At 32.7% G+C, this 18,151-nt stretch overlaps 1 protein-coding gene across 2 annotated transcripts in view; it reads right to left on the bottom strand.

Moving 5' to 3' along the window:
• Med23 (mediator complex subunit 23) overlaps positions 1 to 18,151 on the bottom strand; it is a 41,557-nt gene that overhangs the window by 14,903 nt on the left and 8,503 nt on the right. Inside the window, exons 9-18 of one of the 2 annotated variants that reach the window (XM_027938477.2) lie at positions 17,699 to 17,811; positions 15,753 to 15,848; positions 15,181 to 15,198; positions 9,922 to 10,122; positions 7,913 to 8,056; positions 6,326 to 6,471; positions 5,081 to 5,326; positions 3,429 to 3,571; positions 1,886 to 2,060; positions 1,067 to 1,230 (exon numbers count right to left, since the gene is read on the bottom strand). In XM_027938477.2, the coding sequence (XP_027794278.2) occupies positions 1,067 to 1,230; positions 1,886 to 2,060; positions 3,429 to 3,571; positions 5,081 to 5,326; positions 6,326 to 6,471; positions 7,913 to 8,056; positions 9,922 to 10,122; positions 15,181 to 15,198; positions 15,753 to 15,848; positions 17,699 to 17,811 (1,446 nt within the window). The remainder of the gene's footprint in view (positions 1 to 1,066; positions 1,231 to 1,885; positions 2,061 to 3,428; positions 3,572 to 5,080; positions 5,327 to 6,325; positions 6,472 to 7,912; positions 8,057 to 9,921; positions 10,123 to 15,180; positions 15,199 to 15,752; positions 15,849 to 17,698; positions 17,812 to 18,151) is intronic. The other variant, XM_027938478.2, reaches the window with a different exon arrangement.

Genomic DNA, 18,151 nt, shown 5'->3' with positions numbered 1-18,151 from the left:
CTGATTTTTTCATGGAATTTCAATTTCACTTGAAAGAATATCTGGCATAAAGCTATAATTATTCAGTCATAGACTGTAGTAGACATCTTCTTGGAAATTAACAAATGATCCTGTTTTTTCAAACAAACAACAGTATATTATCAATGATAAAATTTGATGTTTCAAGTGAAAATTAGAATATAGGAAAACTTCTCTTCAACACCATGAAACAGTTTTCCAAAACATGGAGATTTTCTTATGAAATTTGTAGTGATATTAAAAAATGTAATTTGCTGACAGCAGATAATAAATTATGTTAACATGTGCTAGAAATACATAACTAAGTGAACCAATATTTTCTAAATGACCAATTTACAAAATTAGAAAATTCACATGAATTATTACTATTCTTCAATGTATGAAATAGGCCAATTGATTATAGTCCAACAATGTACGAAACGTTAACTGAGAGGGTTTTGGATTTCACATTGCAGTTAACCTTGAAGAAACTATCATGTGTCCAATTTTGCTGTGATGTCAAAGAATACTCACAATTATCTGAAAAAAGGTATTAAAATACTCTTCCCATTTCCAATTCTGTATTTGTGAGAGGCCATACTTTCTCCACTTACTTTAATTAAAATAACATTAGCATATCTAAACAGATGAAATGTAGAAGCAGATGTGAGACTCCTGCTATCTTACTTTATATCAGACACTAAAGAGTGATGCAAAATGCAAAACAATGGCACCTCTTTCACTAAAATCTTGTCTATAAATAGACTTTTGTTTTCATAAAATATTATTACTTATGTTCACATGTAATCAGTTTATTCTTTAATGAATTAAAATTTTTCCTTTAAATACCTTAGATAGTAAATATTCATAGAAATAATCCATAAGCAGTAACTCTTTGGGAATTCAAAAAGTTTTTTTTTTCTAAGATTATAAAGCAGTCACAAAATCAAAAAACTCAAGAACCAGTACTTAAAAAAGTATGTTTTTAGTATGTTTCCCCACAGTAGTCACCAGAATGACGCATTCTTTTATGTGTTGTGGTTCACTGCAGTTAGTACCATAATCATACCTGTTACATGAGTTGCTCTGGCTAAGGTCAATATCAAGGCTCGGTTCAGTTCTTCAGATTCTGCAGATAATACTGTTTTGGGATCACTAAGGAAACGTGTAAACTGTGGCTGTACCTCTGAGCTACCTAATGCTGTTATAAGCCTGAGAGCGGTGCTTTCAACACTGAAAAAAGGGCCAAGAAAAAGAAAAGTGAGGAAGGTGCATATATAAGTTCAAAATTAGGAAATTAAACCTAATTCTAGGTTAATTAAACTGTAAAAGCATGAAAACTATAAATTTTCCTTCTTTGATTAAAAAAAGACCCCTCTTTTATATGAGAATGAATGTTGCTTAATTTGTTAAAAAGACCTGAAGTACCAACTTTTAAGAATGAAAATCATCTAACATTTTCATATATTTGAAAAGAGATAGTTTGTAGCAAGTAGGACTAAAAACTTTCACCTGGATTTTGAAAATTTTGAAAATTAATCTTTTTATTTGAAATGTACTTTCAGTTAAAACAAAATCAAAATGTTACTTTAACCATAATTTCAAGTACATTTAAATCCAGCATTCTAAGGTGATAGGTTAGAACATAATAGTAAAGGCCTTGAAGTACTCAGTTTTAGACCAAAGATCCTGAAGCAAGGACTCAACTATCCTTTTCAATGTCTATTAATAAACCGATCCTCACTCCTACACTAGAAATACCATACTTCAGAAGCAGAGGAATTTCATGACAAATGAACTAAAAAATGATAAGGTGAAAGATCAATTTCTCCATCTTCAATGAAGTTTCCTATAAATCTTAAGGAAAGGAAGGCTTCACCAGGCTCACCAAAGATGGAGTTGATTCTGGTTTGTTTGTGCAACTGCAGCCAAAGTATGAAGATGACTCAGGAGCTGAACTCTGTAATGAGGCTGAATGTGGTGCATCCGGTAGCTGAACATCTCAAGAAGTGTGTGCAGGATCCCCCAAGCATGAGACTTGAAAACAGTTGGTAAGAGCTGACCTGGAGCAACAAGATAATTTAAGCTATGCATTAAAAGATATTTGAAGAAAGTCACACTGGGTAAAATGTATGTACAGATATGATCACAAAGATACACATATACACAATGATCATGAAGACACACACACATATACACATGTATATTTTTCATTTCTTCTCCTTATTTTCCACTTTATTGTATGGAAAAATATCTAGATCCTAATTATTATACCAAGTTAATTTTTTTCTGGAATTGGAAAAAAGAGATTCAAATTAATCTGGGAAAATGAGACAAGATATGAAAGATAATTATTCTAACCTTTCTCACTTCTTAGTTATTTTAAAAATTATTTTCAAAAAGTTTTAATGTTCCCAATTTTTTGAAGTATGTGGTTCACTTTTCCTTTTTGAGTGCTGGTGACAGAACCCAGGGCGTCATGTATGCGATGCAAGCAATCTACCACTGAACTGTGTCCCAAGCCTAGGTTTATTTTTTTTTTTAATTATTTATTTTTTAGTTGTAGTTGGACACACTACCTTTATTTATTTATTTATTTATTTTTATGTGGTGCTGAGGATTGAATCCAGGACCTCACAAATATTAGGCAAGCGCTCTACTGCTGAGCCACAACCCCAGCCTCTAGGTTTATTTTTTAATACCAAAAAATTACATCATATTCTCCTTTGTTTTCTCCTCTTTCTCAAGAAAGTTATAGTCAACTCTCAGTTATGTGGAAAGAGTTATTAAATTTAAATTGTATTAGTAAAAATTAGAATCACCATGAATTAGAAAAAATACTTCTAATTAGAAAATATTACTTAGAACTGCTAACAACTAACAGACATTATATCACATCTTTTGCAATGAAGACTAACTCCTTACTCATTGCAGGTAAGACTCAGTACCCACCACAGGACCATACTATTGCCTTTAACCAGAAACCACCTGCAGGAGGATATGGATCTTATCTATCATCCTGCTCACTGCAACCCATTACACTTTTCTTTCTTCTTCTTTGTTTTAAAATTATATGTGACAGTAGAGTCCATTTTAACAAAAATTATAAAGGCATGGAATATATCTTATTCTAATTAGGGCCCCAGTCTTGTGGATGTACATGATGGTGGGATTCACTGTGCTGTATTCATATATGTACATAGGAAAGTTATTACCCTTTTCTTATAGTTTAAAAATATAATTCATTCCCCTGAATTCACAACTCCTATCCCTTTTACTTGACTATGGTTTTCTCTATAATATGCAATAACTGACACATTGCACATTTCACTTATTGGCTTTATTGTCTGTTCTCCCCAATAGCATGGAATAATACCCACTGAATTAATGAATGAGTTAACAGTTATAAACACCAAAAAGTCCTGTCTTACTGATAAATCCTTTGATGCCCAAAGACTCTATTTCCATATAGACCAATAAACGACTGTAAGTTTCCACTAGGGCTGGAGCCAATGCCACACTGGACTTTGCATGAGCAAGTTTTATCACTCTCGTTGCAATGCTGTGAATAAGGCTGAAGATAAAAAAGAAAATAAAATAAAAACCCATACTATTTACATAAATTCAGGTGCTACTATATTTATGGGTTACTCAACATTATATCTGAACTGACATGATTTGAATGGACTTGACTCATTTGACACATTTAGGTTGTGCAGGACACTTGGAAATGATGCACTGCACAAATGGTAACAACTCTGGTTTTTATGGTGCTTTCTGGCCAGGGGTGTATGTATTTTCCACATGCATCAAGATCCCCCTGCTCATGGAAACATAAACTTTGGGTATAACTCAAACGAGCATGTTTGATACTTTTAGTCTACTTTTCTTTTCAAATATGTAAATAACTACAATTGAGAAATTAAGTAACTTTTGTCACAGAATTAATAAATCACTGCTAAAACCCAAGCTCAAGTGGCAGCACCATGAGATGGAACCCTGATTCTCCATTGTCCTCAGTCTCCTCCACAAGCACATGCTTTCATGTGCACTGACATTGGGCTTCTCATTTTTCTGTGCAAGCCTTCACTCATCTACATTCTCAACCTGGCTCCTTGAGGCACTTGAATTTCTAGAAGCATACCCAACAGAGCCTTTTATCTTTTGAAAAACATGACAATTCGAAAAACAGTCCTATTAAAAACCTTAAAAATTTTACATTCCTGGACCCAGCAATTCTACTTCCAGAAAATTACTTAATAAAAATGTAATTTAAAAAACAATTTAAAATAAAATTATAGATGGTGAAAAGACTAAAATAAAGATAGTTTTCATCATCTTCTTTAAACTATGAAGACATTGCAAAAAAAACCTTAATGTCCAACAACATGGAAATGGTTAAATCATCATTTAAAGTCTCATAAAAAGCTTCTTTTGTAACAATTTAAAACATGCATTTGAAAAAATATGGACCTGAAAAGGTGTCTGACTGATTTTTATTGAAAATACACAATTATAAAATAGCAAAACAAGGGGGCTGGGGTTGTGGCTCAGTGGTAGAGTGCTCGCCCCAGCACAGAAGGCACAGGGTTCAATCCTCAGCACTACAGAAAACATAAATAAATTGAAATAAAGGTGTTGTGTCCATTTAAAACACTTAAAAAAATTGGAGCTAGAAATACAGCTCTGTTGGTAGAGTGCTTGCGTAGAGTGCTTGCCTTGTAGGCCAAAGGCCCCCAGCACCAGAAGAAAAGAAAAAACAACAACAACAACAAAAAAAAATAGCAAAACAAAGAAATTCATGTATTTATCCACAGGAAAAAGAAGACTAACAATATATACAAAATAATTCTACAATGCTTATCTTTTATGGAAGGATTATGAGCAATTATTTTCTTTGATTTATTTGTACATGCTAGAATGCCTATATAATTAACATTCATTTTGTATAAAAATATATCTAATTATTTTTTAAATGTGCCTGATCATAAAACACATACATACAATCATGAAACCAAGGTTTGTCCTATACTGGTATCAATTCCCAGACATGGGGCAAAAAAATTAAATAAAAGGAATATACCTCATTTTGGCATGAACTGTCAATGAATCCAGGAGGTTCATTGGTAAGGGAGTTATAGATGCAGAAGCCAAACAGCTTGTTCCTGGGAGAGGTATCCTCATAATTCCATTTCCATAAATAGTTTCTACCAGAGCTCCCATGGGTAATGTAAAACATTCTGAATTTGTAGAGTATGCATTACATAACAGGGCAATCTTATAGTCATTCATCTGTAAACTTTTATTTCTCAGACTCTGCTGTAAGAACCTAAAAATTCACATTCATTAAACAGGAAAAAATATAAATAATTTCCATGAAATTGACATGAATTTTTTAAAAGTTCAGTTTTATGCAACTGTCTACTAATACTATCTCTATTACCATAAGTATTATAATTTCTTTCAAATATACTGTAGACATACACAAAAGTTTGGTTAACACTTCAGAAATTTGAATGATTAAAATTTAAATAATTAATAATATTTGTTAAGTATATACTATGTATACAGCAATGGATTAGGCTGTTTCAGAGAACTAACTCAACAAGTCCATTAAAGAGCCTTCTATTTCTTATTTATCTGCTTAAACATAATATATGACTTCATTATTAGTATCATTAAGAAACAGTATTTTGTAAAATGAAAGCCACATGAGGCATTGAGTATGACTACCCTAAGTCTCTTACAAAGAGATTTACTAGTCCTTTCAGAAAAAGTTCTAGGAGGGAAGTTCAGCTATTCTTAGAACCCTGCACTGAAGCACTGTCCTATCTAAAAAGGACACTTTCTCTTAGTCATCCTACCTTTGGAAGACATATAGGGAGCATGCTAGCCATGCCAGCCAGATCAGTTCCATCAGTCTTGTCAGCTCAGGGAGTGAAAGATGTCCCTGTCAGATCATGCTCAAATCCAAAGCATTTGAGAAATTTTGAAATATTTTCACAATAATAACAGCTAAGATAATTCAATTAAATAAAAAACTTTAAAGTAAAACATGTAAAAGCAAAGATCAGTCTTAAAAAATTTTTAAATTCAGCTAAGCATACAGCAGGATTGATTAATCTTCTAGTTGTTTTCTGATGCAGTGACTGGTCAATTTCTCTTGCTCTGACATACATATTAAATATTTACTCTAACCTTCATTGAGTAGGGGGCATTTCCAAACTTCACACAAATACTGAAACCATTTTAGCCTATACATACATATTAGCCTATAATCCACTATCTAGTAAACTGAAAATTAACAATCAAACAACAAATAACTTACTCATGGTGAAACTTTAGTGAATGAGGTATTGGAATTTGTAGTGTGGAGTTGTCATTTTGGGCTTTTCTATTGAGATGAATCCAAATACAAGTCATTGCAAAGGCATGAGTTGATTGGGGTTTGTTAATATCAGGAACTGGGATACACTGCAAAATAACAATTAATAACAAACAACATTATTATTTGCATGTTTTAAACTTGCCAACAAAGTAAAAAAAGTCCATAAGTTCTCAGGCAAGCTTTTCCTTTTATCTCAAAGGATTCTCAAACAAAAATCATTTAAAAATTTTTATTTTTTTAAAAATTAAACACATTAATATGAAATCTTACTAAATGTGATAAATATACTGAAAATATAATTTCTAAGTCTCATAAATGCTCTTTTAAATTGTTTGTTTTTTAATTAGTAAATAAAAACACAAAAATCATATACAAATGTGTGTAGAGTACTATGTGATATTTGATATTTGTATACATTGTATAATCAGGTTAAACATATTTCCTTGAACATTGATCATTTTTTCAGGGTAAAACACTCAAATTCATTCTAGCTTTCTGAGATATACAGTATACAATCACCATCTGTAAAAACACTACTGTGAAAAAAGCAAAAAAATTATATGATCTGAAGAGAAAACAGAAGATATGTAAACACCCTACTGAGCAAGAAAACACTAAGACTTCTTACTCCTATCTAACTGCAACTTAGTAGTCATTGTTCAACCTTTCCCTGGGCCTCCTGAAAGCATATGTTCTTTTTGGAACATATAAAAGTCTAAGAAATATGAAATCTAAATGACTATCACTAAGCATATTGAATATTAAATGAGTAAAATAACAGGAAGTCCAGAACTTGCTTTAAAATTGTCTAGAATTAACAAAAAAGGAGGAAAGTTGAAATAAAAGTATTTTTAGGTGATGGGTACATGAGGGTTTACTGTTCTATTTACTCTACTTTTGTATTTAAAATTTCCCATAAAAAGTGTTTCTAAAGAATGGCAACCACAGAAATAGACCATATTTTACTCAAATATTTTATATAATAGACCAGGGGGTGGGGAGTACTGAGGCTCAAATGACAAAGAAAAAATAGATTTTAATAGATACTTTTGTTACTGGCCATTCAATGATGTGTACAGATTAACACTGTTAGTGCCTTTTATTTGTATTTATTATTTTTGAGGCAGGGTCTTGCTATGTTGCCCAGCCTGGTCACAAACTCTCAGGCTCAAATTATCTTCCTTTCCTTCCCAAGTATTTGGGACTACAGGCATGTGCCACTGTATCTGGCTTTTATGTTAGTACTTTTTAAAACTTTGAATGTAGAACAAATGCTTGCTACACTACACATTCAATTGCGATTTAAATTTTTAGAATCAACCTAGTTCAATTTCTTTATTTTAAATAAGTCAATTAGTATCAAAAGAGATTGAATGCCCAATCCACGATCACAGTTATTTACAGAAATAAAGAGAAAAAACTCCCCCAAATCCAGTGTTCTTTTCATAAAATTACAGTAAAATTCTTAAATATAAATTAGATGTAATAATTCACTCATCACATTGTTAACTACTCAGTAAAACTTACTTCTTTTTCTGGGTAGAGAAGATCAAAGAGCTTCATGACAGGGAGAAAATCAGCTAGAGCATTTTTCTGAATACTTCCAGAAATGAATTGCAGGAGAACCCACATCAAATGATCTCTGCCTTTGATTAGTCCTCGCCCTGCTAACTGTAAAAGATGTTAAGTACAAATGTACACACAGCTAAAGAGTCGGGTGTAGAAAGTTGTGGGTTTCCCCCCCTAAAAAAAAGAAGAGAAATGTTGGTATACTGGTTTAGATCTTAAATGTACCCTAAAAATCCATATGCTAAAGGCTTGGTCCCCAGATGATAGCACTGTTTTGGAGATGGTGAAACCTTTAGGAAGTGCACCTAGTGGAAGAAGTAAGTTAGATCACAGAGGTGAGCCCTTGAAGGGGATACTAGGTCCTCAGCCCCTTCCCCCTCCTTTGCTTCCTGGGTGCCATGAGATGAACAGGTTTCCTCTGCTATTTCCTCCCAATCATGATACACTTGCTTTGCTGCAGGCTGAAAGGTAACATGTACTGAAAATGTGAGCCAAAATATATCTCTTCTCCTTATAAGCATGCTGGCATAGCAATGAAAAGCTGACCACACACATGGTTTTTATACTAGAAATTCAATATCCAACTTTGGTGTTAAGTATCTCTTCAGTCTAAATTCAGGACACATCACAAAAAGCTGGATAAATTATTTTACTATGATAATACAAGTCTCCTGTTCAAAATAATTATGCATATTAAAGATTCAATGTTTTAGAGCATAATTAAATTGATCATGTATGCATGAGAATCAAGCTCAATATAGGGTAATTCTTATTAAAAATACCTTATCAAAACATCATTTATTATACAAAAAGATCTTTGTTTTAAATTTAAAATCTTTAAGGACTGGTTATCAAAAAATACTTCTTCTTACTATAGAGTTTAACAGAAATTAATTGTAGGGATAGGGGTATGGTGGTTAAAGAAATTATGAACGATATGCTTCCAAACAATCAACGCTACAGAAACGTTACAGACGTTAATATTTACTTTATTCCCATTCAACATGCCTAAAACTTTAAAGCTTAAACCAGCTCTTCCCACAAATTTATTCTTCCACTTGTGTTTACTTTCTTGGATTCACTGTCCTTGCCTTCTGTCTGTAACCCAAGTGGAAACCAGTGAGGCAAGCCTCGCCTCTCACTCTCTGCTGTCAATCACCTAGTCCTATGCAACCTCCTCAGTATATGTGATCTCTGGCTCATCATCTCCATCCTGGTGTAGGCCTTCAGCATCTTTCACCTAGCCCACTGCACTATCTCTTTACTGATTTCATCGCTTCTACTTTTGACCCCACCCATGTCCAGGTTAGCATCTTTCTTCATGGGGCCATTAGCAGTAACTTTTCCAATTTAAATATGATGCCATTTCCCACCTCATGGCTACCAAAAGAAACTCTAAGCTCCCAGGGCTGCATAAAGTTCTCTACATCTGTCCCTGCCTTCCTCATAACATCAACACTTCCTTCTTCACAGTCTTCTTTTCAGTTCTTACATACCTTTATCCTTTTCTAAATGATGATCTTACTGTTAGGAAAACCTTCATTATCTTTCCTCTTAGCAAATTTCTATTCATCCTTTAAGTGTTAGCTTAAAGCTCTCTTTGATAGAGGGCTTTACTAGGGATGATTCATTCCTACCACAGGGAAACATGCTTCCATGATGCCAACTAATAGATTACACTCAACTTGTTCACACATGTATCTTTCCCACTACTGAGGTGCTTCTTGAGGGTACTAAAGTGGCTTTTCATCTTTCATCCCCTGGTCCTTGCACTGTGAATATGCAGAATGAATGAATGGATCCAGTTTTCATAATGACAAGAAAGTGAAAAGTTAAAAAAACATAAAAGTGCTGAAATGAACAAAAATTAGGGCTCTGACTTTTGCCATTGCTGGTAGTGCCCATGCCAGTCTAAAATATATTTACTAACAGGTATGATGGCTCTGACTAAAAGACTTGGTACATACCTTCTGATGAAGAGAAAGGACCATATGTGGGAAACTGGCAAACTGGAAAAGCACAAAGAAAATGAGCTGACTTGAAAGATGCTGCCACAAGAGTTGGCTTGTTCCCCCATCATCAAACTTCTCCTCGGTCTCGGACCGCTCCATGGCATAAACCACCAGATCCACCAACTGGTCCTCCAGCACAGGGCAGCGCTGCTTGTGCTGTAGGGCAGAGATTAAATACAGTATTCCAAAAGCCTCCCGGTTAGTTTCAGAAGTAACCAGTTAATGGGCATTAATTGTACAAGAGGCCGAGAAGCATGGAATGAAATTGAACTTAAGAAGTTAAGGTTAGATTTAGTATATTAAAGCTGCATCATGTCACATTATCATAGAGGATGAGTTTCATGAAAAAATCCTTTTCAAGTTTCCCCTCAAAACAGACTGCTACTAATTTTTGACTTCTATTATTATTATTATCATTGTTTCAATTTGACAAAGGGCATCGCACAGTCCAAAAATTTCACTGAAAAAAGAACATTTTAAAAGGCATATGAAATAAAACCAGCAGTATTAGTTTTGTAATCTAACTCAAAAGATTAAAACTTTGAATTTTCAAGGATCAAATAATGACAAAGAGCAAATAAACCAGTATGTGTATCTATTATTTTAAAATAACCACTACAAGTTTACACTATCTTTGAATACTGAGGTAAACTTAAATAGCTGACAGATTACTCACTGTTTTTCAGTGAATAGAATAATCCTGATACCAAAATGGAAACTTTCTCCACAATAAAAAAACACTCAAAAATTAACCTCTGCTCTTCCCCCTTGAAAGCCAAACATAATGCAGCTTTAATTTTAGAGTAGACCATTTTAAAGTCTAAAACAAGAAAAAGAATTGAGTTTAAACACTAACAATGAAAATGCAACTTCCCTTTCTAGAGGCAAAAAGGTTTGTTTTTTAAAAAGTGATTTTAAAAATATATTTTTACCAAAAGAAGTATGATAAGCCATATTTTAAAAGCCACTTCATTTTTCCTTTACAAATATGCTGTATGACTTAGTAGCAGGCTGTTTAAAGCCTTTCTAGAGAATATAATTACTAATATAACTTTCCTCTAGACTTTAGATAAAATGATCACTCTTTTGCCATGAAAAAGGGATATGATTTCTTCAAATTTAGAGAAAAAATGCAAAATGGGGACAAATTTAGAAATAAACAAAACATAATGAATCACATCCCCTCTTTTGCATGCTCTTTGCCAGCTCCAAATTGTAAAGCTCCAATATAGCTGCACTTTCTTAAAACATGCAAATAAAACAAACATCTACCCCAAACGGTAAGCATCAATGGTCGTTTCATATTTTTTTTCAAAAAACACAATGCCATGATCACAGTTCAACCACATTACAGGTTTACAAATAGCAATATTAACACCACCAGTTGAGACTACAGTACTTTTCCTCCAAATGTAATTGTCATTATGAAGCAGAGCAAAGTGCAACAGACAACACTACAGACTATTTCTTAAACCAGCATGCAAAACTACTGTGTACAGGGCTTGAAATTCACTAGTTCTGCCAACCACCAACAACCTAAGAAATGTGTCAGACAACACAAATTTAGAGTGAGATCATTCAAAGTATACAAGAGTCAGGAAAATTTGTGAAAAGAAATAAAGCCAGGATTTCCAGTAGGAATTTTTCACTAGTGATGGGAATTTGCTTCTAGTTTGGAAACTAAATAATTTGTCATCTATTTCTCCATTCATGTTGGTCATCCATCAATCTACTTCAGGAAAAAAGTATAAAGTAAATAAAACTGGTATTTAACACCTGAGTCACTTTCGAGTTTCCCTTTTTGGTATTAGCTATTTGTTTTAAAAACTAGATTGTCACCTACATGTTTTTAGGCATGTCATCATAAGTCATTTATTTAATAATTTAAAAAGAAAAACCAAAAATATTAAAATTTTGACAATGTATAAACAGTTACAGTTAAAGCTGATGGTCTTTCAATATATGCCATTATTCAAGATTATCCCTAACTTTTCTGTTAAGAATTAAATCCAAACAGAAAACTCTGTGGTACCTCATGTCTTATTATCTGATGGGAGTAGAATATCCAATAGGATTAACTATAAATTTCCTAGACTTTTTTGGTTAAAACCAAGGATATTTCTCAAAACAATTTCAAAGATAGTCTAAGACATGTTGCTTTGTTTCTCTGACAATTTTGGTAATATCCAAAAAGAAAGGTCTGAACTATAAAATGATCTATGTTGCTATTCTCAAATAAATTTTTAGTTTTTGATTATTAAAAACAGGTACATTAAATTATTAAAAACTAATTGAATTAAAATAATCATTAAAAAATAAGTACATTAAAAATTAAGACTTTACCATACATCATTTTTACGAGGAACAAATGAACATTTTCCAGGCAGTTTAATGACCTATGAATAAAAGTTAATTATCAATCACTAGGGTAAGATAATTCTGCAAGTCAATAGATACTATACCTATTATAGTTATGTACATCTTGCTTCCTGAAAGTGTTGGTAAATGTAAGCCTTCAAAATACTGACATATAAAATTTAGTATTTTAGTTTGCATACTATTTATATGTATACTTAGTTAAAACCTGTTTTAACAATAAGAATATCTAAATCTAAAAACAATTTTATTTCTTCACAATAGCCCAAATTATACTGGAACTTTATTTAAAATTTCAGCTTTCACAACAGCTAAAAACCAGGCAAAAGCATTAATAAGCTCTACCTATATCCCTGATTTCTTTCCAACCCTATTTAAGCTGGTAAATTATAATGTTTTTCGTCTTAGTATCTCATATCCTGTACTGAGAGGCACTTGACATTTTTCATGTTACAGTTCTGGTACTGCTTTTGCAATGCAAATTTAATGTACAGTACTTAGGAGGGCTTAATTCTAAATCATTATTTTAGTATTCTTTCTCAATTTTAAAGCAATATCTATTCAGGACAAGCTGGGAGGGAAAAATCTCTTTTCAGTGTCATTTATCAATTCTCTGCTTTAACCAAAGAAACTACCATTCAGAATCATATTCTTACACCAGTTAATAACTTCCAATGGAAACTGAGTGATTAGTTTGAGATAAACTGTCATATGGTACTAAGAGTTCATACCCACTAAGTATAAGCTTTAGGAGCTGAGATTTATGATGCTTTTATTCAGTAGGAAAAAAAATACAAATTCTCTCATTTGAATATATAAAACAAGACTGTTTTACTGTGAATTTAAGTCCAACACTACCTGATAGTCATAGAACTGGGCTATTTATGACCTTCTGAATATGACCAATTTTAGAATAATATAGCCCAATTCCTACTGGAAAATGCAATATGGACAGGTCTTTAAAAAGTTTCAAGCTTTAAGTAAATTATTGTGTTACCAGAGAAAGGACAAGAAAGTATAGTACAGGATATAGTTCTGTAATGATAAAAGATATAATAAGAAGACTTGATTATTTTTAATCATAAGCTTCTTATACTGTGTGTTCTATTTTGTACTCTTCTTTCCAGTAGGTAAAAATAATATATCAAGTCAATTCAGCATATTATCTTCCATCTACAAGTCCCCTCACTACAGTTTCCTATGAAAACAATTACTGATGAATTGTGAATTTTTGACAATGTTTACACTACAGTGGGACCAATATTAATAATGTTCTGTCAGCATTTCCATTATAAACTTTATTTTTTATGGATTTATGTCTTAGTCATAAACTTTTTTTAGGTTGAAACTTGTTATTGAAATAATCAGATCAGAAATACTTTTATCTGAATTGTTTTGTCAATTTACACTTTGAGCTGCCCCCAAAAGAAAAAAAGGTATGGATAGCTAAAGATATCTGGGGTAAGGTACTTCAGCTCAAATGACCATGGGTACATTTATCCACCAATCTGTAAAAAAATTGAGTCGAGTATGACTTATAGTTCATTGCAAAAATTATTTTATGACATAGCATGATGCTAGCATTCTTCCAAAGTTAGCTGAATACTTACCTCTAACTCAAGTGAAAGTTGACCAGAACTAATAACTTGATATTTACGAAGTTAAATTGACAGATTATATTGAGGTAACTATCTGATACTCTAGTGGTGAAACAGTTTCAATTTCACATATACAAAGGCTTTTCCAAACAAGGAAACTTGGTGAATTTTTCAGAAGAAAAAACTTAAAATAATAAGAGAGATATTGCTACTAGGGTGAGGTTTGGCATGCAAAGTTTCAACACTGAGCAAGTTTTATGGCCAAGCTATATGTCCTTAAAAATAGGGCTTTATAAATGGAAGCACTGGCACAACCTTCACTATAGTATTGCAAACAGTAACGCTATTTTATATAACCTAGAACAAGAATGTCTTTTTAAAATAAAAAAGCTGGTCTATTTTAATATGTTGGGCTCAAAAATTTTTAACAAAAATAATTGGAACCACTATTTTGATTAAAATCTCAAAGGTGAAAAGTCCTGGAACAGACTTGGGACTGCATAAGAGTTTGGCTTGTAAAGTATGGCCATAGTGTTTATTCCCCCACCATAAGTGAGCTGCAACTGAGAGGAGCCCACTCTAGGAGGAGGACACATCTGGCAAAGACTGACAAAGAAGGGTGTTTGTCAAGAGGTGTGGGGTCACCTAAGAGTGTGACATTTCTTTGTCAATCCCCATGTTTCCAAAAAAGACTTCCCTGTATAAAGTTTACCACTCCAACTTTTAAAAGCAGCGTAGCTCTATTAAAGTGCTTTTCTCTCTTTTTGTTTTGATTTAAATTTGTTTTTAAGACAAAGCAACATAAGTTTTTCTTTTTGTTTGTTTATTTGTTTGTTTTAATAGCCTGGAAAGATAGAGGCTACCACAAATCTTTCCATCTCTGAAAATTCCATCAGGCTAGCTTTTGCTCTAAATTATGAAAATATTAAAATGGAGTGGGAAGGAAAAATAACCCATCAAAAAGTGACAGGCTTTATTGAGTGCCAGGTGTTGTCTCTCAAAAAAATAAGAATATTTAAAAAAACAAACACCAAAAAAACAAAAACAAAAACAAAAAACCATCCACCAAAAATAACTCTCATATCCCAAGAAGTTTTTATTTTTTTTAGTGGCCTTGGTCTCAGCATGGTCCTGCCAATTTCAAGCCCCGACCATACACGTATTCTCTAAATGGAATCAGTGGCTACAAAGCGGCCAGCGTATCGTTAGTCACAATACAACAGTAAGGTTGTGAACATACCTGAGCAATGTTCAAGGTCTAGAGCATTGGAGGATGGGCAGGACAAGACAGGACAGAACAAAAATAAAGGAAGAAAAAAAGAAAAGACAAAACAGTGACTATGAGGCCAGCCTCAAGGAACCCAGAGTCAGCACAAACCCTCCCACATGTTAAACCACCAAAACCAACAAAACACACATCAAAAAAAAAAAAAAAAAAAAAAAAAAAATCAGCAAGGAGGCCACACTGAAGATACCAGGGTCACAAAAATAGAGACCCAAACAAACAAAAATGTAAAAAACTTTGGTTAAGTCATGTGTAGGTTTCTCTGGCAAAAGGTATACTTGAAACTGGCCTTATAGAAAAAAAAGCAATGCAAAATAAACCAACTTTAAAAATATCTCCTTTTTAATTTAAACATTTTTAAAGCAATATATAAATAATAAACAATATACTGTTTAACAAACTGTATACTAAAAAAAGTCACCAAAGAGTTCTTAACTGTTTTGCTCAGTTAGCTATAGCGAAGAAAAGAGAAAAGAATAGTGTAGATTCTATGCAGATTTTACTAAGTTTCCAGCATTGTACAGTACCTGCTTATTTAAACCTAGCATATTGCAGACCATATCCCTGGAATAAGGCTGCTCCAATACATATCTCAACAAAGCAGTCTGTGGTTCAAATAGATCCTTTAAAGAAAATAAAAAAATAATTATTGCTTCAAGATAAACATAAAGCATTAATGCAAATGATCTGAAAATGAGATTTTAAAAAATCCTCTAATGGCACTTGTTACCTTCCCACAGTAGGCAGAATCTAGTGGAAAAAAAAATTATAGGATTTTAGTGGTTATAGTCAATCTGTTCCCACCATTCATTTAAAAACCACGGAGAAGAGACTTGCTGTAGGTCATACAGAGGGTAAAGATAAAGATACCAGGTCTTTTAATCCCCTTCCCTAGTGTAATCCCCCTCTACTTTCCTGAAAAAAATAAAAGGTGAACAGTTTTCAATTTTAGAGTCTCACAATGTCTATTTATAAAAATTTTTTTCCTATATGATGTCTCTTTAGAGAAACATCATTGAGATCTTTGCTTCCTTTATGTGAAAACCTCACAGTCAATTTTCTAAAGTTTCTAAGCATATAAACAAAATTTCTGAAAACCAAATCTAGTTTACAATAATTAATACCAAAAGGTACATTTTAAAAGTAAAATATTTTTCAGAGTTTACAGCCATTTTTCCAAATGACTAACATGAAAGTTTATTCAATATGCCTTGAATATAAAAGGATCAATCTCCCGGTTCCCTAATAAGATTGCCAAGATTACTTTTTGGCACTTAAATATACAAATTTTCAGAGATATAGATAAATTCGTATTTGTTAATTTAGTTGGCCTATACCTAAAATATATTAATTTTAAAATGTTAACATTTATTAAATATAATAATTTAGGAAGATTTCATTCTAAGTTTATTCTAACTCTTCCATGCATGCCAGACTGTTTTTTGAGTAAGTTTTCTAGAGTACATCATTTTTTATGTCTATTTTGTTGAAGACAATGTGTTAATACAGTAAATGGAAATTTTATTTTAAGTATTATTTACATATTGTTAGCTTGGTTTTATTTTTTATAGGTCTCTTGGCTAGAAGGAAGGAAGAAGTACTTTATGTACTGATTTTTAAGAAAATCTTTTAAAACTTCTGCCATTATAATTGTGAGGTAAACAAACAAACAAAAAAACCCTTAGCAATAGTTACTACAATAAATCTCTTGAAATTTTCTTTTCTTGTAAATTCACTCCTATTAGGCTGTAGTCTCTCATTGCACCCCAGCTACCAGAGTCTGATCCTTTTTTTTCATTTTAATAGTAAAATATCTGCAAAAAGGGCATATAAACATAAGCATTCACTTCAAGTACTAGTGTTTTCTTCTTTTTTTAAAATAGTTGGACACAAAACCTTCTTTCTTTCTTTCTTTATTTATATGTGGTGTTGAGGATCGAACCCAGGGCCTCACAGGTGCTAGGCAAGTGCTCTACTGCTGAGTCACACCCCAGCCTCTCAAGTACTAGTTTTAAAGGATTTCTTGGATCATTTTTAAACAGAATAGTCAAAGTGACTGTTTAATGCAGAAGATTTTATAACAAGAGTTGGTTTACTGTGGATAAGAGTTGTAAGAGCAACTCTACACCCCAAAAAAGTAATCAGTCCAATCTTCAAGACTTGCTCACTAAAGTAATAGTTTAGGAATAATCAAATCCTGGTTATACTACTTTTTTAATATAGGGTCTTAGTCTAAGAATCACTTTAAAATTTGTGTGTTCTATCTTCAAGTATTTATAGACCACAGAAGCACAAATAAAACAGCATAAATGGTAGAATATATTTGGATGATGGAATAACATGAAAAACCATAAATCTTTGTACAATATTTACTTGTTCAGACCACAAAGAGACAATGATGGCATCACATATCTTACAATCTAGATGAATACTGCTAGATGGACCAGAAGTTTAATTATATTTAACAACATACCTTATCATATGGCAAAAGGCCTTTCAAAGGAAAACGAAGAGTTGCAGGATCCAATTTCCATGAATTACAAATAGCACCTGAGTTATTTACAACTGGTAGAAGACTGCAGCGGCCTGTATGTAGCACAAAAATGTCTTAAAGTAAATGTGAACATAGCAGTGCCAGGTCCTTCATTCACTCCACAAATATCTAAATATCTATATATGCTGAACCGGGTACTGGTTTAAAAATGGTTTTTAAAATGTCTTAAAGAGACTGAAGTGTAGAAATATTTTTTTGCCCTATATTTTGTCCAGATGGATGAAGATCAATTTGTACAGGTCTCCCAAACTCAAAATGTTGCATTTTGTCCAACAGAAGTTAGCCTGCCATCTCTTTTTATAAAGTTTTACTAGAAAAAAAGCAGCTTTTGCAGTACAATGGCAAAGTTGAGTAGTTGCAAGACTGCGTAGC

This window comes from Marmota flaviventris, chromosome 6, assembly GCF_047511675.1.
Source record: "Marmota flaviventris isolate mMarFla1 chromosome 6, mMarFla1.hap1, whole genome shotgun sequence".
Classification (NCBI taxonomy): domain Eukaryota; kingdom Metazoa; phylum Chordata; class Mammalia; order Rodentia; family Sciuridae; genus Marmota; species Marmota flaviventris.
This window is presented reverse-complemented; position numbering and strand designations above follow the sequence as displayed.